We start from the raw sequence: 24,818 nt of genomic DNA on the forward strand, positions 1-24,818 counted from the left end.
CATTACATGCTAGCTAGCAATGGGGAATGTAAGGGTTAGGAAAGAGTGCCAATAAGAACCCGGGAAAGATGGAGGAAAACAACAGATGTTCTATCTTTTCACTATGTACTAGTACAAGATTTGTAGTGACTGAGTGGCTTAAAAAAGCAAACTAGGGACTTCCCTGGTGGCGCAGTGGTTAAGAATCTGCCTGTCAATGCAGGGGACACAGATTCGAGCCCTGGTCTGGGAAGATCCCACATGCCACGGGACAACTAAGCCCGTGTGCCACAACTACTGAGCCTGCACTCTAGAGCCCCCGAGCCACAACTACTGAAGCCCGCGCTCCTAGAGCCTGTGCTCTCCAACAAGAGAAGCCACCGCACGAAGAGTAGCCCCTGCTCACTGCAACTAGAGAAAGCCCGTGCAGAAACGAAGACCCAACACAGCCAAAATAAATTAAAAAAAAAAAGATACTTAAAAAAAAGGCAGTATAGGATCCTTCCAAAGAACAATAGTATGAATCGGAAGCATTCATCAGTCACTTAAAATCACATTAACACTCACAATTTTCTGAGAATATCCCACCAGCTGGATTTTACTAAGGGCAGAGTTCACCTCTTGCATTGTATAGCATCTTCTCCAGGTTGATACTTCTACTGCATCCTTGAGAGGAGAAGGCAGCAGCCTGCAAATGTATCATAAAGTCAGTTCTTACCTATAGAGGATTCTGTTCAAGTAATTTGTCCATTTAATCTAAGTTGTCCAACTTACTGGCATATCTAAATGTTCACAGGAATCTAATTGTTTTTATTTCTGTAAGGTTGGTAGTACTCTCCCCTCTTTCATTTCTGACTCTAGTAATTGCAGTATGCTCTCCTTTTTTTCTTGGTCAATCTAGCTAAAGGTTTGTCAGTTCTGTTGATCTTTTCAAAGAATCAACTTTTGGTTTCATTGATTTTTCTCTATTGTTTTTCTATCTTCTATTTTGTTTATCCAGCATATAGCTGGGTCTTATTTTTATCTTTATTTTTTAAAACCATGTGATAATCTCTGTCATTTGATTGAATTGCTTAAGCCATTCACATTTAATGTTATTACTGATGTAGTTGGCTTATGTCTGCCAATTTAATTTTAGTTTTCTATATATTACATATCTTTTTTGTTCCTCTATTCCTCCCCTACTACTTTTTAAAAACAGTAAGTGAATATTTTCTGATATAGCCTCTTAATTCCTTTCTTGATTTGTTACTTTTTTTTTTTTTTAGTTATTTTCTTAGTGGTTGTTCTGGGGCTTATCATATACATCTTAATATAGAGCATTTCTGTATGACACCTCACATTGTCTTCCCTGTTCACAAAAGATAAATGAAATAAACATTACTTGTGGGCCTGCAAAGCTATAGAAAAGAACTGGCTTAAACACAACTGAGGCTTGGCAGAAAGTGGAAAATAAAACATATTTTGCAGGTACGCGGGGCGGGGGGAGCGCGGGGCCGGTGGGAGGACACGTGGCGCGCCGCAGGTCCCATGCCGCGCTGCGACCCCCGCGCCCCTGCCGCCTGAGCCCGTCCCTCGCGTCCTTAGCTGGTCCACCAAGCGATGCCCGCTGGGCGCCTGCGAAAGTCTGTTGGCTCCCGCTGAAGGGTAGTAGCGCCCCTGAGCCCCCGCGCCCCGCTCCGGCCAGGAGCCTTCACGTAAATGGGTCCAGTCATGCCTCCCAGTGAGAAACCAGAAAGCTCAGGAATTAGTATCTCCAGTGGGCTGAGTCAGTGTTACCAGGGCAGCGGTTTCTCCAAGGCCCTTCAGGAAGACGATGACCTCGACTTTTCTCTGCCTGACATCCGATTAGAAGAGGGGGCTGTGGAAGATGAAGAGCTGACCAACCTGAACTGGCTGCATGAGAGCAAGAACCTGCTGAAGAGCTTTGGGGACTCGGTCCTGCAGAGCGTCAGCCCCGTCCAGGACCTGGACGATGACACGCCCCCATCCCCTGCCCACTCCGACATGCCCTATGATGCCAGGCAGAACCCCAACTGCAAGCCCGCCTACTCCTTCAGCTGCCTCATATTTATGGCTATTGAGGACTCTCCAACCAAGCGCCTGCCGGGAAAGGATATCTACAACTGGATCTTGGAACATTTTCCGTATTTTGCAAACGCACCTACTGGGTGAAAAAACTCAGTGAGACATAATTTGTCCTTGAATAAGTGTTTTAAGAAAGTGGACAAAGAGAGGAGTCAGAGTATCGGAAAAGGGTCATTGTACAGAGTACAAAGTCTAATCCAGAGTACAGACAAAGAAAGTCTAATTCAGGCTTTGAAAAAGACACCTTAACACCCACACTCGAATGTGTTCAATACACCTCCCGCCTCTACTCAGGCATAACAAAGCATATCAGGTCCACCCCTCTGGCAAGATAGCACCTTCTTTAAGAGAAATGGAGCCTTTCTACAAGATCCTGACATTGATGCTGCCAGTGCCATAATGCTTTTGAATATTCCCCGAGATACAAGCAGTTCCTCCAAGAGTGATACAAAACGGAACGCAGGTTCGGAGCCGAGGCCTGTTTCCTGGAGTCCGGCCGTTGCCAATCACTCCCACTGGAATGACAGCAGCCGGGAAGAATGGCCTCACCAGCTGCCGGATGCGGACTGAGAGCGAGACGTCCTGTGGCTCCCTAGTGGGCAGTGGAGACCCAAGGAGGATGACAACTACAGCAGTGCCAAGTCCTTCAGTGCCAAGAGCACCTCGCCCGCCAGTGACTCCCTCTCCTCCTCCTTGGTCAACGAACACTATGAGTTTGCCACCAAGGGGAGCGAGAATGGCAGCGAGGGCAGCTTCCAGAGCCACGAGAGCCACAGCGAGACGGAGGAGGATGACAGGAAATGCAGCCCGAAGGAGGCAAAGGATGTTCTGGGGGACAGCATCTATGCGTCCCAGCACAAGAAGCACCAGCACTTCGCCAAGGCAAGGAAGATCCCCAGCGACATGCTGCCTCTCAAAAAGAGATGCACGGAAAAGCCCCCCGAGAGCGATGATGAGATGAAAGAGGCGGCGGGGTCGATCCTGCACTTGGCGGGGATTCGGTCCTGTTTGAATAACATCACCAATCTGACGGCAAAGGGGCAGAAAGAACAAAAGGAAACCACGAAAAATTAAAAACAAGTCACTGATTTGTTTTGAACTTATGGCCATTTGGTTTCAGCATGTCAGGAGATTTCTAATGATTTGTGGCAATACCAGCAATTTATTATTATTTCATTTTTCTTTTTTTTTGGTTTGGTTTTCTTTGTTTCTTCTTTTTTTTTTTTTTTAAATTTTCCCCCCTCCTTTGTTTTGGACCCTTAAGAATATTATGTTTAAAGGAGACTGAAGCCATAGAACTCATATTGACACTCAACTGCTTTACAAAAGCTTTTCATTATCTGAAGACAAAACCAAAAAAGCCCAAATTACCATTGTTTCCTCCAGCTTGTCAGAAACCCGTGGCTGAATCCACAGGGACGACAACGATAATGCCACGGGGATACACATCCGGCACTTAGAAGGCACGTGTGCAAAGTAACCATTGATCAGGCCCAACCTTTAGGTTTAAAAGGTCAGGATGTGCACCCAGTTGGGTTCGCTGAGTGAATGCCCATAAAGCAACTGAGGAGAGAAGGACCCCTGGTCCCCCCAAGAGCAGACCCAAGCTCGTGGCACTGGGCATCAAATTGTGCCAGGAAAACCCCTGGCACTGTCCCAAGCGTGTGATGTGGGGGTGGGAGGGTGGTCACCAGTCCTCTGTGCTTCTTAACTGTGAAGCCTAGTAGCATCTTCTGGGGTGGACACTGGACCATTCATATTCAACAGGTGTCAGTGACTCATGAGAAGAGACTGGGTCAGTTTTTAGTGATGTTGCTAATCAGTGAATTCTGTTTTACATTAAATTAAGAGAAGGTTCCACAAGCCATAAGCCTGAAGGTTGGTCCTGCACACGCGCGTGTGCAAACACAGACACACACACACACACACACAAGAGAGAGAAAGAGAGAAAAAAACTGATGCAAAAAACAAGCGTTGTCTTCTTAACTGACCAAGTGAAAATCAAGTTCCAAGAAATTACAATAGCTGTTAACGAAGGAAAGGGTGGTACAAATCTTTTTCTGTCTGTCAAAACCATTTGATCCAAGTGAAAACAAAACAAAACAAAAAGCTACAGAACATGCCATTAGCATTGTGGTGTATTTTTAAGATGAAAGGCACATTGATGAACAAACTAAAGTAAAACATGGCAAAAAAGAAAGGAAAAAAAATTCCTATACTGCCCTCAAAATGGAGTTTGCAATTAATGTTAGTCAGGATTCATCTTTGTGAAAATCAATGATTTCCACATTCAGCCAATGTAGCCAGCAGAAATTTCTTTGTTTTTTTTTTGGCGGTACGCGGGCCTCTCACTGTTGTGGCCTCTCCCGTTGCGGAGCGCAGGCTCAGCGGCCATGGCTCACGGGCCCAGCCGCTCTGCGGCATGTGGGATCTTCCCGGACCGGGGCACAAACCCGTGTCCCCTGCATCGGCAGGCGGACTCTCAACCACTGCGCCACCAGGGAAGCCCGCCAGCAGAAATTTCTGATCCACAATGCATGGAACTGCTTTGAAAAAAATTTAAAAAGCACAAAAACACAAACTTTTTAAATTCAAAAATAAAGTTCCTGTAAGGTAAACGATGTATTTAGCATGAAGATGAATTATTTTCATGTAAATATAGAAAAGAGAAAAAAAAATTTTTTTTCAACCTTCCAGACCAGCATCAGGAGCATCCATTAAAACAAATAAACAAAAATGTGTCATTAGAAAAACATGTTATCATTTGCTCGAACACAATCAAGAATAAGCCTGAAGAGTGACTTCTCTGAGATTCTCTGTACAGTACAGGTGAAGGGCCTTCTGGAGAACTGAACCTGTACGTTTGCTCTGTGCTGTCTCCTGAACTATCACTGAACAACAGTAAAGGGCTTGTCTCTCTCACACACACACACACACACACACACACACACACACACACACACCACTTCAGACAGAGATGAGAGAAGAGAGAATAGCAACAGCATTTTAGAAAGTGGAAAGGAAAAAGACAAATGATAACTGACTTAGCAGACCCAGGAAACTTCAATTCAAGTGACTTAATTTATACTGCAAACCCACAAAAAGCTCAGCAATTGGAAACAATAGGTATGTCTTGAAGTGAGATTGAAGGTGAGCCTAAACACAAGAAAATTCCTGGGCTTCCCTGGTGGCGCAGTGGTTAGGAATCTGCCTGCCAGTGCAGGGGACATGGGTTCGAGCCCTAGTCTGGGAGGATCCCACATGCTGCGGAGCAACTAAGCCCGTGAGCCACAACTACTGAGCCTGCGCGTCTGGAGCCTGTGTTCCGCAATGGGAGAGGCTGTGACAGTGAGAGGCCCACGCACCGTGATGAAGTGTGGCCCCCGCTCGCCACAACTGGAGAAAGCCCTCACACAGAAACGAAGACCCAACATAGCCAAAAATAAATAAATAAATTTATTTTTTAAAAAAAAAAAAGAAAAAGAAAATTCCTAGAAAAAACTGATTAAGAAATAGAACCTTCCAATTCTCTTCACCTATTCCATATGGCTCAGCAATTGACCCTTCCCCTCCCAGGCATGTCACCAGATTGTTCTCTGGAGAGAATAAAAATGAAGAGTCCGGACTAGGAGAAACGATTGACAATTAGAGGCAGCCACCTTAAGCAAAAGTTTACATACTGAGAGTAACAATTTTCTTCTCCTCAGATCAGAACACCATCAGTTAGGCTTATACCCTGCAGGGTAGGAGACTAGAAGAAGCTTCTCTGAAAAATATGATCAGCACCAAAGAAAAAACTCAATGAAAAGATACTCACACCAGGGGTTTCACAATGAAATTGCCGAACGAGATTATGCTATAGTGTATTCTATTAAGTCTAGAATATAGAAGATACAACATACAGATAACAGGAGCTCCTTACAGAAATCCAAGCAAGGGAACAGAATAATAAAAACCATAACTGTGAAATAAAAAGAAACTATACACTGAAAGAACACATTGCATACCTGAAAATACTGACCCAGAAGAATTAACACCAGATATATTCTGGGAAAATATTTATATTATAAAGAAAACAGACAAATAAATCTTTGGCTGTGTGCCAATAAAACTTTATTCATAGAAACAGTGGCAGGCCAGATGTGGCCATAAAACAGAGACTTGGCCATAGGTGCCACCACTGTTCTAGATTGAAAGGGCCCACTAAGCTCAACACATGAATGTAAACTGTCTTTAGGTTTGAGACATCATCATAAACTTTAAGAACAAGAGAAGATTCTAAAAGTCCACAGAGAGATAAACAGGATACATATCGAAGATGTAGACTCAATAGCATTGGACTTTTCAACAGCATTTCTGGAAGACAGAAGAAAATAGAGCAATGCTTTCAAAATTCTATGAGAAAACTACATCTAACTCACATTTCTATCAGAGTGTGAGAGTAGAATGAAGATGTTTTAGACGTGCAGGGTCTCAGACAACTTACCTCCCATGCGCTCTTTCTCAGGGAGTTGTTGGAGGATGTGCCCTGCAAAATGAAGGCGTAAACAAAAAAAAAGAAAGGCCCAGAAAACAGAGCTTTTAAGAGAAGAACGAGGCAAAGAAATCTTCAGGATCACAGTGGAGAAAGTCCTAAACTGAATGCCATGCCATAGGCCCAAGAGCAGCTGACACCAGGCAGGGCAAGAGTGAAGGCTCTGGGAGACGACTTTTCAAGAAGGTAAAATTGTGAGGCCACCCATCGAGTTTGAACATACTGAGGAGAGACTTAGACAAATGCGGGAGGGGTTAGAGATAAATTAGTAATATGTACACAGAAAACTAAGCAAATAAGCAAACAAGATAATTACTAACTCAAGGGAAAACAAAGAGTTGTGCAAGAAGAAGAAAAAAATTGCAACAATGTTGTATGGCCAGTGAAGTGCATGTTCCTGGTCATATAAACATGGAATAGAGATTTAGCCAAAATAGCACACAGATCATGATGTTCCAATTCTCTTCACCTTTGTTTCTCCAGCAACAAAGTAGCAACAACTCTTCTCTTTACCTTCTGCATAAACAGGTGAAGATTCTCTTATTTCACTTATCTGAGGATTTTCTTATGTCACTTATCTGTCCTATGTGTAGTGAATTGCTTTAGGTTTTACAATATTTAGTCAATGAATATTTACTTAGCCCCGACTATGGCCATAGAATTTAAGTCCTGTAAGGGATTTAACAGGTACAACATAAAGGCCTGTGCTCACAAGGAACTTAAGTCTAGGAAAAATTTTGCAACAGTACAAAGCAATAAAAGAGATGTGGAAAGCCATGAGTCATCCTTGCCTGCGCACTTGCCTTCACTCCCAGAAGGGCCTAAAGGATATATTGAAAATGCAAATCTACACATATACACACATACACACACTCCCCTCCTCCACTTTAACAGTGCACCATTCCATTCAGGATAAAATCCAAGACTCTTAGCATGACTTTATAAGGCCTTCTTTATCGAGGTCCTGCCTTGGCCTACATTCTATATACTGAGCTATAAACAGCTCTCGCGGCGCCAGGCTCCCTGAAGCCTATAACATTCCACCACAGTCCTCTTCGTCATATTTTGTGTACACAACACTCCTGCTTTAAAATCTAGACCACCTGTCACCTTTTCTCAGGTCTTGAGATACTCGTCTAGGTCAGGTACACATCGTTTGTGCTCTTTGGGAAGATGGCCCGAGTCTCAGAGCCAGGGAAGTGGCACAGAAGCTCTCTTTGGAGGAGGTTACTGGCAGGGGCTGCTGCTACTGCTTCTCTCTCCTTCCGCACCCCTGCAACTCTCTGCCACCCACTCTGAGGAAGGAGAGGTTTCTCTCAGAGTCACATCATGGGGAAAGTGGAGGATTTACAGACTTGTCTAGATTTAAATCTCAGCACTGCCTCTTCACCTCTGAGCCGGTCTTCTTGTTTGTAAAACAGGGAGAGTATCACTTCCTTTTTAGAGCTGTTCTGTGAGGGATAAATGATACAATGCATGTAAGCGTCTGGCACAGAACAGATGCTGTGTAAGGACTGTCTCCAACCATCTCCGATATACACAGCCATCGTGGCACCAGAACATGCATTTTCCAACAATACTGTAGTGGACTTCAGTACAGGTGACTGTGCTGAAATCATCCAAGGTGATTTACTGATGAGCAGCAATGACTCTGAACTTGAGTGGCCCAGGCACTGCTCTAGAGGGGCTGAAGGAAGAACCCATATTACTCCCCTGCTTTAGCTCCTCCTTTAAATTCCTCCAGATCAGGGAACCCCAATGGCTTGGGCTTCCTAGGACTGCTCCTCACAAAAAATAAAGACTTCTACTCTGGGCTGGATAGGAGCAGAAGCGTTTATACCAGAGCTGGAAGGCTATCATGCGAGTGGATAGAGTGGGGAGGGTGGTGAATAACAACGCAGCCCAACCACATCTTTCATCTCAGTTGGATTTGTTTTAATTGCCCTTAGCTCTGCCAAGGCCCTGCAACTGAGACACCTCTGGCTCGAGGCTGAGCTAATAAGTCGCACACCAGCTAGATTAGACCCACGTTCTTTAACTGGCCATAGGTGTGTGGATTCATTTCTGGGCTCTCTATTCTGTTCCGCTGATCCATATGTCTGTTTTATTTGAAGGGCACCAGTAAGTGTGTGCCGAGGTGCTAAAAACGCCAGGGAGGAACAGACCGGTGAGCTGGAAGAGGAAGGCCAAGCAGGTCCCAATGACTCTGGTGTCAAGTCTGACCTGCTCAGCTTAGGGTTCGGTGGCAGGCAGCTTCTGACAGGGTTCCCCAGGCTCCCCGCCTCCCATATTCACCCCCTTGCCTGGGCTCCTCCCGCTGAGTGTGGGCTGCACCAACCGGCTTGCTTCTAGTGAAGAGACTGTGACAAAAGTGACAAGATGTCACTTCCAAGATTAGGTTACAGAAGACCAAGACTTCCTGCTCGTCCACAGTCTCTCTCTTGCCCTCTTGTTCACTCTGATGAAACCAGCTGCCACGTGGTGAGACGCTCTGAGGAGACACCCATGTGACAGGGACCCGAGGGAGGCTTCGGCTACCCACCACCCCTGAGCAACTGAATCCTGCCAACCACCGCGTGAGTGAGCCAAGAATGGGATCCTCCCGGTGGAGCCTGAGATAAGGGGAGCCTGGTGGGAGACCCAGAATTACTAATAAGTTAGGAAGTGTTCTGGGCCATGTTCTAGTACAGAGGCAGTGTTTTAATACCTCAACTCAGCCTGGGCTTTTCTCAGGTCTCATCAGTGACATTTTTACAAACTCTAATTGTACAGAACATTTGTAGAAGGTTGGTCTTCATACCTAATTTAGTTGCTTTAGTTGCAATATTCAATAATTTACCTACCCTCTTTTTTCCCTTCATATATCTAAACTGAGGGTAAAATGTTTCCTTCAAAAACTGTTGAAGACCACAGCAAATGAGAAATTACACACACATGCACACATATGTGTATATATAATATATATTATTAACATTATATATCTATGATATTCAGTGCCTCTGAATTCCTCCCCTTCACTCTATGCTTAAATTCTTTGGGTATCTTATTCTGGTACCTTATATACTGACTACACTACTTTCAGATCTAAAACTAATTATTTGTCATTTCTCTCTTTGGAAATGTCAGAGGTTTCCTTTATCACACAGGTTTGGTGACTATGTTTTCACAATCAATTTTGATAAGTTTTCTATCAGCTAGACAAAAGATTTAAACTAGGAATTAGTCAAATGTATTGTTGGCTTTTCCAAAAGAAGAAACTTTCAATATTCTTTTGTACAAGGTTAGCTTTCAATGTTTTTCTCTCCTTCCTGGTGTGCACTGGCTGATTTTAACCAAGCCAGTCCCCTCTCAATCATGCCATGTTGCTATGTTTTTGCCCACAATGTTCTCTTATCTTGGAGTGATCTCTTCCCTCATTCAAACCCTGCTTAACCTGCCAAACCCAGCTTGAGTCTTGCCACTTAGTACGCAATCTCTGCTCAAAAAGCTCCTTGGGTACAGGGACTATGCCTTAAACTTTGGGGGGCATTTCCCTGAAAACTTACAATGCCAGGCACTTGGTAGTTAATGAACAAATGAGACTGAAGTCCTCTAAATTTCCTATTTATACCCCCAAATTTCTTTTGCTAACATCTTTTTTACTCTTTTGAAATATTTAGTCACTTCCTCATTACTTCCTTCTATCTCCTAACATCTTGTCTAACTCAGCTTTCCCTAAAACTCTCCTTATGCTTGAGGCCATAATTAAAGAGGCATTTACAGAGCCATTCAAAGCCATTAGGATTATTGGCTGATTAAGGATAAGTCGGATAAGGAAACCCAATGGGAACTAGTTCTGTTTTTTCTGGCTTTCCAATTTATCAAAGTCAGGTTCTCAGAGTCTAAATGCTTAATAAGTACCTTCTAAAAGATTTCATTTTTTTGTTTTGTTCTTATCACACTTGAGTGCTTAATAAACTTTTTTCCCAGGGCTTGACATCATGCCAGAGCTCTGCTGTCTCTTCTTCCATCCTACCAGCACAACATCATGTGTTTTCTTAAAAGAGCAGGACTTTTAGGTCCACAGGGACCACTTAAAAGCTTATAAATAAAACACTGGTTGGGCTTTTTCTAAGTGTTTGATGAGTGAATGACTGAACAAAATAAATATAAGAGCAGAATACAAAGAATACAAGAAGCAGTAAAGTTTCTTTCCTCTCATTACAGTGAAGTGTGCTTACTATACATGTGAGTGGGGTCGGGTGGAGATGGGTTAGCAGAGTGATCTTTATGGAATTTACCAAAAGTAAAGCCTGAAGATCAAGCACTTCTCAATACTAAACTGAAACCAGATTATAATCCCTGTTTTTCTGTTTTAGATCAATTTCTCTCTCAAAAGTACAAAGGCAATTGCTCAGGCTACAGAAGCATGATAGAAACAATTCTTGAGAGGGGCTAAACCATCTCTGCTTTAATTTTATGCTCATCAAAAACCTCTTACCTATAATTTGATCTCTTTAAGTGGACTTGCTGCCCAGAACAGAGAGTCCTAGATAGATGAACCACCCTAGTTCTGGAGCTACACAGATATCTCAGGATAAAGTAATTAAATGGGATTTTTGTTTCTCAGTCAGTATCCTGGGAGTTTAGTTAGCCCAAACCAGTCTTTAGAGGCTAATCAACTCTGAGTGAAATGAAATGATTAAGTTTCTGGAAGTGCAAAGCTGAAGAACAGCAAAGCTGTGACGACTCCATCAAAGTGCTGCCACTCTCTGAGCACCTGCTTAAGGGCATCTTTAAAAACTATAACATAAGCAAACTTAGAGATAGTTTAATTCAATTCTCCTATTTTACAGAAAAGAAGACTGAGTCCCAGAATCTGAATGACACTGCTAACTAGAGGCAACAGTGGGATTAGGAAAACAATCTTCCTTCTACTATACTACTTTGCTCTCATCAGGAAAGGTAGCACTGAAAGATAAATAAGGCTGTGGAAGGCAGATGTGTGCTGGTTACTGAAAGGGGGTTATGTGAACCAAGTGTATCATTAAAGGGAGAAAGGTTGTTGGTGTTTACTGAGCACCTATTGTGTGCCTGGCACTGTTTTAAGGACTTTACTTGTATTACTCATTTAGTCCTGACAACAACCTTGTGAAGTTGCTAATATTATTTCTATTTTATAAACGAGGAACAGAACCTAGAAGAAATAAACTTCTGCAGCTAAGAAGCAGATCTGGAAGGAACTCAAACACCAGTCTATTTGACCTCCAAGCCCATAGCTTTAATTTTCTTCCTACTACATAGTTAGACCTGATAAATTCCTCTATAAATACCCAAGGAGTGTCAGAGCAGAGGAACTTCAAGTACAATATGCTTTTTTAAAAAATTTTATGTCTTCTGAAAGATATAAACCCACATTTTAAGCTCTGAGTACTGAAAACTGCCATAACACTTCAGCCAGGAACATATTAATGCCTAACTCCTTAATGCTTGTCAGAGGATTATGACAATACCCTGTAATGATTTATTCTTAATTATAATTGTAAATTTCTAGTCTTATACAAAAAATGCTGCCCTTATATTAAAAATACTAGAGACTGGGTAAGTTTCTTCAGTGGAATATTGTGCTTTAAATTTTCCCATTAAAAACCTAAATTTTGAAATGCGTATGGGAATGTCAGAGGCTCGAAAATTTGTAAGGGATTCTCCTTTTCCTACCCTTCAAAAATCTCTTTTTCAAGAAGTATAAGCTACAACGTCAAAATGAGGAAGAAGGATGGCTAGCTAACTTCTAAATAAATCTCAGGGAGCAGTGTCGACTGAGACAGGGAGTGAGGCAGCTGCCAAAAAGCAAGAGTAATGGGTTTTTTTTTTTTTTTTGGTAAACATACTAATACTAAATCAAATGCTAATTCAAACTAACTTCCTGTGATTTAAAGGAGTTTGTCAGAAACCAATGAATCTGAAAGATTTTAATTCATTTTTTTTTTAGTTGGTCTTATTCTTAAGCTACTAAGATGCATTAATTCTTGACATTTAACCAAGAGACTGCCTGTAAAGGTTTAAGTATAAGTCAAAACCTGGGGGCTCAAATCCAACTCATGGAGGTGTTTTGCTTGGATCATACAGAATTTTACTTTAATGTGAGAGCCAACATTTTTTAAAGATGAAAAAAAAATCACATTTAAAACATCCAGATCTAGAGCTTCTTTTTAAAAAAAAAAAGTAAAAGGGAAGATTTGGCAGTGATGCGCTCACTTTCCCATACGGCCAAAAGTCTGCTGAAGCCGTGTGTCAGCTGCCCTTTTAGAGAGGTGTGGTCACTGGTCCACAATTCCTGGCAGCCCACCTCACTCCTGTACTTACCTATAAACCCCTTCCTCACCCCTGGAGGCATCTGAGTTTGTGACCCCTATTTTATAGGAACTGGACAAGGAGAATGCAGGAATTAAAAAAAAAAAATAAAAATAGAAGACAAAGCCCACATCACTTAGTCACTGTACTAGACAGCAAAAACAAACAAAAACAAAAAACCCCAGTGCTTCTCAATACAGTATATGTCACAGTATCTTGGGACACTCGATATCAACTAGCTCATGACGGAGGGAACTTTTAAAGTGGTGTAAATCCTTCAGCATAAATGTTCAAATGCAGCACTTTTAGTATTCTGGCCCAAGATTAAATTCTAGGTGAATATTTCAAAAGAATTCTCTTATCTGATGTCAATTAAAAAATAGCTCCTCAAATTTTTCTGCCACTTCTAATATTTATGCTGAGTTTCTCCAAGAGAAAAACAGGACATAGCTTTCTTGGTTTGTCTAACACCTCAGCACAATCGTTCCAATAATTAGACTCTTCTCTTTGTCTGTCAGTAACTATGGCTCATCTCACACTCAAAAGCCAAAACAAAATGCTTGACCAGGATCAGAACTATGGTCAGGATGCATGAAGTAATGAAATACAGTCTCCGACTGGCCCAACTTCTTCTCTACCAAGTTAGCTCTCAACAGCTTCTGATTTTTGCCCACCTGGTGGCGAGACAGCAAATTCAAGGTTTTTTTGGTTTTTTTTTTGCGGTACGCGGGCCTCTCACTGTTGTGGTCTCTCCCGTTGCGGAGCACAGGCTCCAGACATGCAGGCTCAGCGGCCATGGCTCACGGGCCCAGCCGCTCCGCGGCATGTGGGATCTTCCCAGACCGGGGCACGAACCCGCGTCCCCTGCATTGGCAGGCGGACTCCCAACCACCGCGCCACCAGGGAAGCCCCAAATTCAAGGTTTTATTTCAACTAGCACCTTTGTTAAAAAGGGCGATTTCCTAAGCACCTTAGGAAATAACTTTCTGGCCCCCTCCCTAGTCCTCTGCTCCTTCAAGTTCAACTCACCTTTTTCCCTAATATATGATGGCCCTTTTTCTGGTGAGCCAGTTATCTTGTATTTTACAAAGAATGGGAAGCAAAGAAAACTGCCAAGTACTCTGCCCAAGGTCACAGGAAAAAAAAGGCAAAATAAGGACTTGGACTTCCTTAAGATTTAGCCCAGGGTTTGGGATTCAGGAAACAGTGACCTTTGAACATCATTTCTGGTGTGCCAAAATTATTTGTGGCAGAATATTTAAGGGTATAAATTTAAAAGGAGGAAGTGAGGGAAGCCAAGATGTACGTGCTCCACAGGGAAAGAAAACAAAGTCCTCAGGTTTCTAAGGAGGGAGATGGAGAGAAGTGAGTTGAATGTGGGCCAGTGGGCACGTGGGAGAGGGAGAAAAGGGGAAGGAGGCATGCAGTGGGCAGGAGGAAGGGAGCTGAAAATAAGCACGCACAACGAGGATAGGAGGGGACCTGTACCAAGTGGGTGGGTGGACAGATCAAGGAAGCCATCCACGTGTACAGAGAAGACTCAGACAAGTGCGTGTCCAGAAGGTGTTTCCTAATGAGAAGCCAGACAGACACCATATCCCCAGTCAAGGAAACAGAGAAACAAGAAGATCCATAAAACACAGGAGAAAATGTGCACAGTTATGTTACTTCTCCCCTCACATGAGAGGGGGCTCACATGCCCGTGAGAAGCCTGTATGTGGCTGAGAAGCAGCCCAGCACAGGCGTTAAGGGCACGGACTCTGGAACCAGACTAGCCCAGCTGCCTGGGTTTGAATCCAAATCCTACCGCCCACTAGTTGGCTGACCTTGAATAACTTACTTAACCTCTCTGTGACTTCTGTAAAATGATAACGTTAAAGAACTAAGTGAATTAAATAAAGCACTGAGAAGAGTGTCTGGCACATAACAAGTGCTACATAAGTTAAATAAAATAAATAACACGTACAAAAAGGAATGTATAAAGGAGGAGACTCACGTGCTCAAACTCTGAGACAGTTACAGTATAAAAACCACAGCATATTCTCCTAGCTACATATTCATATCCTTGTAGAAAGAATGTCACAAAAACCAAGACATTCTAAAGTTTAGTTAAGTCGATGGCAAACAAATCACGGACCTAGAGGGAAAGAGAACCCAGTGGCGAGGTAGCTGGAGAAGAGTGGACTTGGGTAGGAGTGTAAGGAACACACGTGACCTAAGAAGTCACAGACGGGCTTTTACTCCAGACTCTGGACGCCAGGCCTGGATGGCTGGGGCTGCGGTGCCGGGAGGTGAGGGCAGCAGTTGGCAGGGCTGGACCAACTGCAGTATGTTAGGGCTGACTCGTGTCCTCTGCTGCCGATCAAATATGAGAGTGGAAGTAGAATCAAGCTGCCTCCCGCCTCCCCTAGTGCATTTCTACTTACTTCACCTCATCATCTACAGCCTTAGCCCAGGCCTTTGTTCTCTCGCCTGGGTTTCTGAATCAGCTCTGCCGCTGGGCTTCCTGCCCCCATCTCTGCACCCCCATCCATCCTCTCTTATGCTTCCAGGGTTACTTCCCCTGAAAACAATATGTGATCACGTCATTCACCGCCTTGTCAACCTCCCCTGATGGGCTTCCCGCTCTCAATAATAAAAAGTTCCATCTTGACACAGCAGACGCTTCATTATCTTGCTCCAATGTCCCTGTCTGGTTTCGCCTTTCACCTCTTTTCTCAGCTAATTCTAATCCACCCTGAACTTCTCACTGTTCCCTAATATACTGTATCCTACGGTGCTGTGCCTGGACCCCACTTTACGACCCTTTCTATCAGGAAAAGTCCTTTCCTTCCTCTGAGACCCACCTTAATTGTCATCTCCTAAGGAATGTCCTCCTCAGTTCCCTAAGCAGAGAAAGTTCTTCATTTTCTGAGTGCCTACAGCATTGTGACCAGGCATCTCTTATAACACATGCCACCCAAGACTGTAATTTAGCTGTTTAATTGTCCGATTTCCCATTAACCCCTCAGCACCTCATAGAGACAGCCAACTGTTTTACTTATTTTTAAAAACTCCCAGGGCTTCCCTGGTGGCGCAGTGGTTGAGAGTCCGCCTGCCGATGCAGGGGACACGGGATCGTGCCCCAGTCCGGGAAGATCCCACATGCTGTGGAGCGGCTGGGCCCGTGAGCCATGGCTGCTGAACCTGCGCGTCCGGAGCCTGTGCTCCACAACAGGAGAGGCCACAACAGTGAGAGGCCTGTGTACCGCAAAAATAAATAAATAAATAAATAAAACCTCCCAGACCTAGCATACTACCTTGCATATGGTATGGTTGCCTCTCAAATACGACGGTTGAATCAAACACAACCCTTCCATAACAGAGGGAAAGGGGAATCTTAATTCTAACAGCATAAACGTTTGAGCAGAAAATACGGTAACATTTGAGACTGTTCTGCAAAGCCCCCAGCTCTACTGCCATGGTGGGTAGACGGCCTGCTGCTTACCGCTGAATATCCTTGTTCTTCCACAAGGAGGCAGACTGAGCCTTGGGCACGCGTTCAATGAAGTTCACCAACTCTTCCATGAGAAGCCTGAGTTTAAACAAAGAAAGTGATGAACACTCAAAAAGGAATCAGAAAAACATGGCACTCTTAACACGGTAGCCAAGAGAAGCGGGCTTGCCTGCCTGCCCTCCCCAGTCGTCTTTCCTCTCTCTTCTGCACATAAACGTGGGCACCATTTTACATAAAGTTGAACAAAAACCTAGCCTTTGCGTTGAATTTTCACGTTAAAAATTCTGAATGTAAATGATTTAATTCATAAGCCTGGTGTGCTTCTTGTCTCGAAACAATGAAATATATAAGCCTATGGTTTAACTCACACTCTTAAGACCTCTGCCTTTATTTATTTAGGTAATTAAAAACACAAAAGGACAAATAGTTAAATGAGCATGAAGTACCTGATTTTGGTGGCAGCAGAGGTGGGGGTAGGATTTTTTTTAATGACAATATTAAATGGACATTTTAAACTGGTAAAATAAGTTTTCTTCATATACATTTTAGGAATTAACAAAATTCCACATGGAAGAATACTCGAAGGCCTAATCCTAAAACTCTAACTCAAGGACCTGCCAGAGGACAGGCTCTGCAGATCACAAGCTGGATCACCACAGAATCACAGCTGAGGGAATCTAAGAGGTGCCTCACTCAACTGGATCGATGATCCCATGCTCTGAGGAATACATGGGAACAGAGCACTGATGGGGCCCTGGATGGCTAGGGGACGACCAAAAAGCTAGAAATAGACTTTCAACATCTTGAATCCCCTACATAATCCAGTACAGATGTTCCACATTGACTTAAATCCTCTCCCAATAAACACACAGACATGGCAAGCCATAAATTTATTAGCATTTGAATGCCGAACAACTTCATTTCCACTTATTTACTTATTCCTAACACTATCATCGTCTTTCATCTGTTTTTTTTTTTTTTAAATTGTCTTTCATCTTGAAGGAGCAGTACCAGTTCCAGCATTCTAAGATCCGGGATCCAGGCTCATTACTGTTCTGGCTGTAGCTTTCTGGAGAACTGTCTGGTATGTCCATCCTCAGGCTTTAACTTTTTCAGACTAGAATCTAATGTTTTCAGCTTGTCCTCTCACCAAAACTGTTAAATCACCTTGAGTACTTTACTTTCCTACAATGTCTCTTCCTCAGATCCTTCATGTTTTTCTGTACACACCGCAGGTAATATGGTTTGACACAAAAACAAAGACATATTTTGTGTCATTTCTGGTAATTCCATCGTATTGGACTTCAGTCAGATTCTAGAACCCAAAGCACTTAGATCCCATATTTCGGGTCTTGATAGTATTACCTTATACCATACTTCTTTGTTTGCTTCAACACAATTCTTTTCTTCTGGGGTAATTTTCTTCTCACTAAATGATGCTATGGTTACTTGAAACAACCATCTGTCCCATGGAGGCTTGGGAGGGGCAGGGGAAGAGACAGCACAGCATTCTCAGAGTCAAAGAAAGGCTCTGAGGTTTTTATTCCATACAGTCCCGAGTTTCACTATGTCAACAGTACAGACAACGTAACCACCTAATTACCCTGTTTTCTACAAGCCGTCCCCATTTATAGTCTGCACTAAACCATAAGAGGGGGGAAATTTTGAAAGCAAAGTAGTAAAATTTCTTCCTCTTTTCTTAAATATGCTGTGTTCCTTTCTCTCCCGAAGCTCTCTGCACTGCATCCTGGTGGCATCCTACTGAATGATACTTCCCCTAATTAGTATCATCTGCACAGAGGAGCTGTCTCTGCAAACTCCCTGTTCCCGTTTTTCTAAAAAAGACTAACGACCATTACTCGCAGCATCAGTCTCTAGGCAACTCCAAAGAACATTTGTTTTATCTGGAGAGTTGTCTATTCGTGCCTGTTCTCTGGGTCAGCTGCTCAGAGGGAAATAACAATCCCACCTCGCACAACACTCTATTAACAGTCACCACTGAAGGGAGGAGCTCGCCAGCCACTCTCTAATGGCACAAGAAGAAATGCTCTCACCTGCCGATCTGAACGGAGGGCTCTGTGGCATAGACCGTGCCTGTGAACCCCGTGTGCTCAGTGATGTAGGGCAGAGCCATCATGCAGTGATAGTTAGAGATGAGGATCACATCTACCGTAGACAGATCTATTAGCTCGGTCTGAAAAGAAAGGGGAGGGAATGATAGATATCTGTGCGGGGCACATAGATCAACGTGATGGGACTGAAATATGATGTTGCTAGAATGCAGAGGAGTGGCTTTGGTACTACAGAATAATGATGGCTTTCCTGCAACACTTCTATTCTCTCATTTTAGGATATTTCCTAATGTTGACATTACGCGGCAGGACAGGATGGCTACTGATGAGATGTGCAGCCCGTCCGCCAGAGGTGCTCTGATTTTACTAAAACAGAGTTCTGCGAGTCAGACGTGTGAGGATGAATGACAACAGGACACTTCAGCAGCTGCTGCCTGGCAGGGGGAACGAGGTAACACGAAGCAGACAGCACAGTATCAGCCGCGAGGGAGAGGCACACAGAAACCAGCTCTTCAGAAGTCAAATGCGGGAGGCAACTGTTTTTGGAGTAACTTCTGACCACTAGTGTTGGGTATAGAGCCCCCCGCAAACGTAGTGGCAGAGGCATAAGAGGAGGTTATACTCTTGTGTTCTACCCTAATCACAACCCCCGCTCTACCCTTCACTCCATTATTAAGGTCATGTGAAAAGGGAAAAGACAGGTTGGCAGGTGAGAAAAAAATGCTACCCATGTTTGGTAAAGTTTTATGAAAACTCTTTTAGTAGAAGGGAACTTTTTTCCATAAATTTAAGTCCTACCTGCCTTTTAAGGCTCAATTCTCTTCTCCCACTAAGCCTTCCTTATTTGCCCAGACGAAAGAAACCACTTCTTCCTCTGAACTGTCAAGGCACTTTATGAATATCCCTCTCGTGGCAGTTATTATTCTGTACAAAGGCAGGCAGCTCAAAGTTATCATTTTGTCCCCCCAAAACTGAATGTCTCTGAGCTCAAGAATCCTGTGTGACTCAGCTCCGTCCCCTCCCCGCTGTGGTAGCCAGGACATAACAGGCCTTGGCGCACTGTTGTTGGAGGACTGCGTCGTTATAAGCAGCACCCTTTGTGGAGAAAAGTGAGATGCAGCGGTTCAGAGATATCATCTTAGTCTCTGAGCTCTCCCTCACGGAATTTACCCCGTGGAAACTGTATGGTACAGTACGGACAGCATGGGGTAACTCAAGAAAGAGTTTTAGTTAGCAGAATGGGTCACAGAGCTACTATGTCCCCCACGGAGTAGAAGTAACAAAGATGTCTGTGCCCTCTTTGCAAATAACAGAGACAGTGTGCCATTTTGGCTGTGGGTATCTTCTGGTTGGTGACTTTATGTGTAAAGTAAGTTGATTTAATAAAGCCGCCAAGGCATAATCACCTCCTGAGGACAGCGTGGAGATTAGAGGTCAGAAGCTGCTCACCGCCGGGGCAATGGCAATCTGTGTGAATAAAATGTCTAAGGACATAACTTAACTCCATGCTGTGTACTGCACTTCCAAGACAATATCCTCACATAACAAAGGGTCATGGGACATCCTGCTGGTCCTATTCCCCACCAACTCTCTAGAAGCATTTTTAAACAAATGAGAAGATTAAGACATAGTAGCAGAGTGATACGTCCAGAAGAAAACAAGGGAAGAAGAGTTGAAGCAACAGTAAAACCCAAAAGCATCCCTACCTTCTTTCTACCTATACAGAAACTGGGTAGGAATATTTGAAATTTCTCTTTACTATTTAAGAATCAACCCATAGAGTCTAGAATGATAAGAAATTTGGTGAGGACAGCTGGGGAGAAAAAAAAAATATATATATATATCTATTTTCTGCTTGTATATATATCAAGAGTGCCTACATAAAAATTTTGCCCCTGAGAAATACATTTAACACCCAAACTATGTTTATATATTCACATCTATATGTTTACTTGCATACTTTCACTCAGTGAAATCCCATAAAGACTATTTTAATTTTAAACTTTTATATACAGACACTTGGGTTCTACAGACCATGAATTGGGTCAAAACAATCATAATTTATTGGTTGCTTACTATACTGTCCTAGACTTTATGCCCAGTCTACAGTGTAGACTTTGGGGGAATACAAAGATATTTAAGGTAGCTGCACTAGATTGTAAATTCCATGAGGACTGGGACTTCAGTTCTGCCTGGCTCAGCCACAAGTCAGCCAAGATTGGACAGTGTAGTAAGTCCCTCTCTCCTAATTCAACAACTCTCATATTTTCTCCTGATCATACAATGCCCTGGTTTCCCTTAGAATAGTGACTACTAATAACTTGTCATAAACCACAAATTATGACACTAGTTGAAAAAACCTATATGGCTTTAGAACCCTAAATATAACCGTGCTGCTTCAGCTTGGCAAAGGTGAACTGTGAAACGGTGACTGTTTAATTTCAAAGCTTAGTAGTTGATGGAGCAAGTCAGAAAGTCACCAGAACTCCAAGCCAGGTATCCTCCACTGAGGGCCACAAGCTGAAGGCTGCAGCAGTCAGTGCTACAGGCAGTAAACTGACAATAAATGTAGCACCTACGATTAGGAATCTTTGAACAGATGGGGAACTGCCCCACCAACTCCTAAATGACAAATGAAGATCACGAAAAAGATTTTATTAGCAGTTAGGGAGAGCTCAGGATTCTCAATAACTGTCTACTTTCACACTTGTTCCTACTAGTTTACCTCAAACTCTCCCTTATTTGCCAATTTCAATTACCACGTCCTTCTTTGTTTTTCTTCCTCTCTTTAACTCTGGTGTCCTAAAAGGGCACATCACCTACTTCAAAGAGAGAAAAAAAAAGTTTATCTAAAGGATATCAAAGGAAGTTGTAGAAATGGAAAGAGAGAGAGGAAGAAAGGACAAAAATAAGGGACACAGCACTCCCAATTTCTTTTTTCTCTGGCACTGAAATGTGAAAGTATTTTCGACAGGCACTGACATCCCCTGGGCACACGGAAAGAACAGAATGGTAGCTTCTTATTGATTTCCTCAGGAACCCTGGACTGGCTACTGGCTTCCCTATACTTCATCTGTGAGCTGAGAACTCCATCTAGGCCACTCTGGGGATTAGGCCTGTCAGCTGAGATTAGTTTCCTTTAAGACTAATGCAAACTGATCTTTGTTTCCTTTAAAACAATGAAACTGGACTCAAACACTTATAACAAGTCTCACTGTGATGATAATATGTAAGCGACAGATATCCATGACTCAGTTCAGAATCCATGAATTTCAAGCAATATTCCATATGTCATTTCAAGTCAGCAAGAATTTTTACAGTTTACTATACTGGCTAGATAACAGCAACTCCCAATTACCCAAGACTAGAAAAAGTATGGCTAACCTAAGACACAGGCATTATCCAGTCGGCCTTCTGTATCTGTGGCTGTGAAACCTCTATTCATTGCACTCCATCATTTTATATAAAGTGCTTGAGTATCCGTGGATTTTGGTATCCACAGGGGCTCCTGGAACCAATCCCCCGCAGATACTGAGGGATGACTATAATTACAAAATTAAAAGGCTTGAGATATTTCTTTACCTTGCTCAAAACTATGCTCCAGTGTGACTGTCAATGTGGATTATAGAAAAAGCTAGGAACGGGAAGAAGAGAGTGACTTCAGTGATTTACAGACAATATAAAAAGCTCCTAAATGATATTTTAGCTGTAAAACAAAGTGCCTAGAATAACAGATCCATTTCAATTTGAAAATAGGAAGCTAAGCCCCTGAAAATTATTTCCTGATTTCAGTTTGAGAGATGATAAGATATGCTTTGTTTCTACAACAAGATTCACTTTAATCTTACCTCTGGTAGGCAGAATTCGGGCACAGAATCCACAAATACATGACCTGAGCACTCCTTTAGCTCCTAAAAGACATGAAAAGAAAAAATTCTAGGAAGTAATATCCAATAGATACAGCGCCAAAGAAATTTCATCCCCAAACCAAACTTTCCATGAAATATCACAGATTGCTGGAGTTGGAGGGAAGCTGGAAGCTTATTTAGGCCAACTGTTCATTGTTTAAACTCAGGGAGGCTAAATGTTTTATTTAGGATTAAAAAAATGCAGGCTGGTGGCTGACTCAGGACTTGAATGCACATTTCTTCATGCCTCTTCAAGGAAGCCATGTGTGGACACATGCTGCTTCCATAACTCATGACCCAAAGCTTTCCAAATAATTGTTAGATGGACCATACCAGCAATACCAGAATGATCTGGAACACTGATGGAAGTAGATTCCTGGGCCCTACCTAAGATCTAAGGGATGAGAAACTAAGGATGAGGCCATGGAACCTGTGTTTATAACAAGCACCTCCAATGATTTTGTTCTGCAATTAGGTTAGGAGTCCAGGGCATAGACAAATGATTTAGAGCCCCTTTCTCCTCCTACCAAGGTTTGAGGGGCAAATAAGGAGGGAGATGAAGAGTACAGGGTAGGGATTAAACCACCACCACCACCATTCAAAAGGAAAAAGTGTACTTATAAAGAGAGAGAATTTAGTGCAGCTCCCACTCTGCCTGTGACCTACAGTATTTAATGTGCCTGTCTTACTTTGGATTCTTTCACAAACAGATCCTGAGAAAGGGTCTGTGAAAGCTTATAAGGGAGGTGCTAAAAACAAACAAACAAACAACAAAAAACCCAGCAGGAGGAAGGGCAAGTGATAAATAAAGGGAAAAGCAGGTGACCGATAATGAATATGTTACAGAGCTACATACCACTGTGGGCAACAGGGAGTCACTCCCATGGGGAAACTCTAAGAAACAGTATCAAACATATACCTGGGAGTTATTCCACTCAGGGGCAAGGGACCTGGGATATTTATATAGCAACTCGTGCATTTGGGGCAGCTTTAGGAAAAAACTGTCAGGCAAAGCCATACAGGTATTGGCAGCTGGATTTATGACACAGGACACTGAAGAGACAGGAGTGGGCCACAAACAGAGTCTGCTACAATGCCCCCAGGAGGCCACCAGAGTTGCTGCCTTCCCTTGATGACACTTTATACTGAACTCTATGCAGGAGTTTTTGCTCCAAAGTTAAAGCTATCTATGACTCTATAATGAAACCACTAAAAGACAGATTTTGGTTGACAGTTTCCTCTTTCTGGAAAGAGAAAAATACTGTTAGAACTTTGTTCCATTGTGTTTTCATTAGTCACCAAACATAAATTTCTATATATTCATATATATGTACCTATATTTATATACTGGAGTCTGAATGATTTTACTCTCAATCTTTACCTGAAAATAAGGTATTAACTGTATGTTATTTTCCTTTTGAATTTTACAAGTCTCCTATCAGAACCTTGATAGAATATTTCCTCCCCTTGCCTTCCACTGTAAACTCTGGTTCCTCTCCTTATATGAGTACCATTTAACCAGTAGAGCACTGAGCCAAAAAGAGACTGAAAACCATTCTTTTTTTTTTTTTTCTTTCCTTTTCCTTTTCTCTGCAGTACGCGGGCCTCTCACTGTTGTGGTCTCTCCCGTTGCGGAGCACAGGCTCCAGACGCGCAGGCTCAGCGGCCATGGCTCAGGGGCCCAGCCGCTCTGCGGCATGTGGGATCCTCCCAGACCGGGGCACGAACCTGTGTTCCCTGCATCGGCAGGCGGACTCTCAACCACTATGCCACCAGGGAAGCCCTGAAAACCATTCTTAATTACAATGTACCTGCCAGCTAAACACAAATGAGCAATTATGTTTAATGGAAGAAGACTCCCAGCTCCCTTAGGATGAGGTTAAAAATGATTAAGGACAAATCATGGGAAATTTATAAGCGCTGCCTGGCCTTAAACTGACTATGTAATCTTCTTCGCCATATTGCCATGTACCAGGGTACGTGTACCTCACATGACAGAGCCTCCTCTGAGGCGCTCATCCTTCCTGGCCTGGAGCAGCATATTTGCCATTCCACGCACTTACAATGTTACTCTATTTTATTCACCACTCCCTCCTAATGAAATGCTCCCACATAGACATGCAGGTCATTTTGCTCACAATGCACAGGCAATGGGATGCTTCTGAGCCTTTCTCAGGGAACAATGATTTACAGCTAGCAGAGAGTTAGGCTGAAATTTCATCAGGTGCACAGATTCTTGATTGTCACATAATTTTTACAGTTAGCTATGAGGGAAATCTGGTTTCAAATCATGCATTTGGCTTGCACTCGAGGTTGGGGTGTAGGGACAGGAGTTAATTCTGTAAAAAGAGCACCTCTTTATTTAACAATACCAATTACAAGAAGGAAATGCCTTATTCAATTCAGAT

General features: G+C 43.0%; 1 protein-coding gene and 1 pseudogene across 4 annotated transcripts in view; one reads left to right on the plus strand and one right to left on the minus strand.

Annotated features, from left to right (window-relative positions):
- The window catches only part of INTS9 (integrator complex subunit 9), a 110,519-nt gene that overhangs the window by 44,961 nt on the left and 40,740 nt on the right, over nucleotides 1-24,818 (minus strand). For all 4 annotated transcript variants that reach the window (XM_032634453.1, XM_032634454.1, XM_032634452.1 and 1 more), the window contains 4 exons: nucleotides 22,351-22,413; nucleotides 18,485-18,624; nucleotides 16,422-16,508; nucleotides 547-667 (listed from right to left, as the gene is read on the minus strand). In XM_032634453.1, the coding sequence (XP_032490344.1) occupies nucleotides 547-667; nucleotides 16,422-16,508; nucleotides 18,485-18,624; nucleotides 22,351-22,413 (411 nt within the window). The remainder of the gene's footprint in view (nucleotides 1-546; nucleotides 668-16,421; nucleotides 16,509-18,484; nucleotides 18,625-22,350; nucleotides 22,414-24,818) is intronic.
- On the plus strand, nucleotides 1,663-3,429 carry LOC116755268 (annotated as a pseudogene).

The sequence above is a fragment of the Phocoena sinus genome, chromosome 6, assembly GCF_008692025.1.
Source record: "Phocoena sinus isolate mPhoSin1 chromosome 6, mPhoSin1.pri, whole genome shotgun sequence".
NCBI lineage: Eukaryota > Metazoa > Chordata > Mammalia > Artiodactyla > Phocoenidae > Phocoena > Phocoena sinus.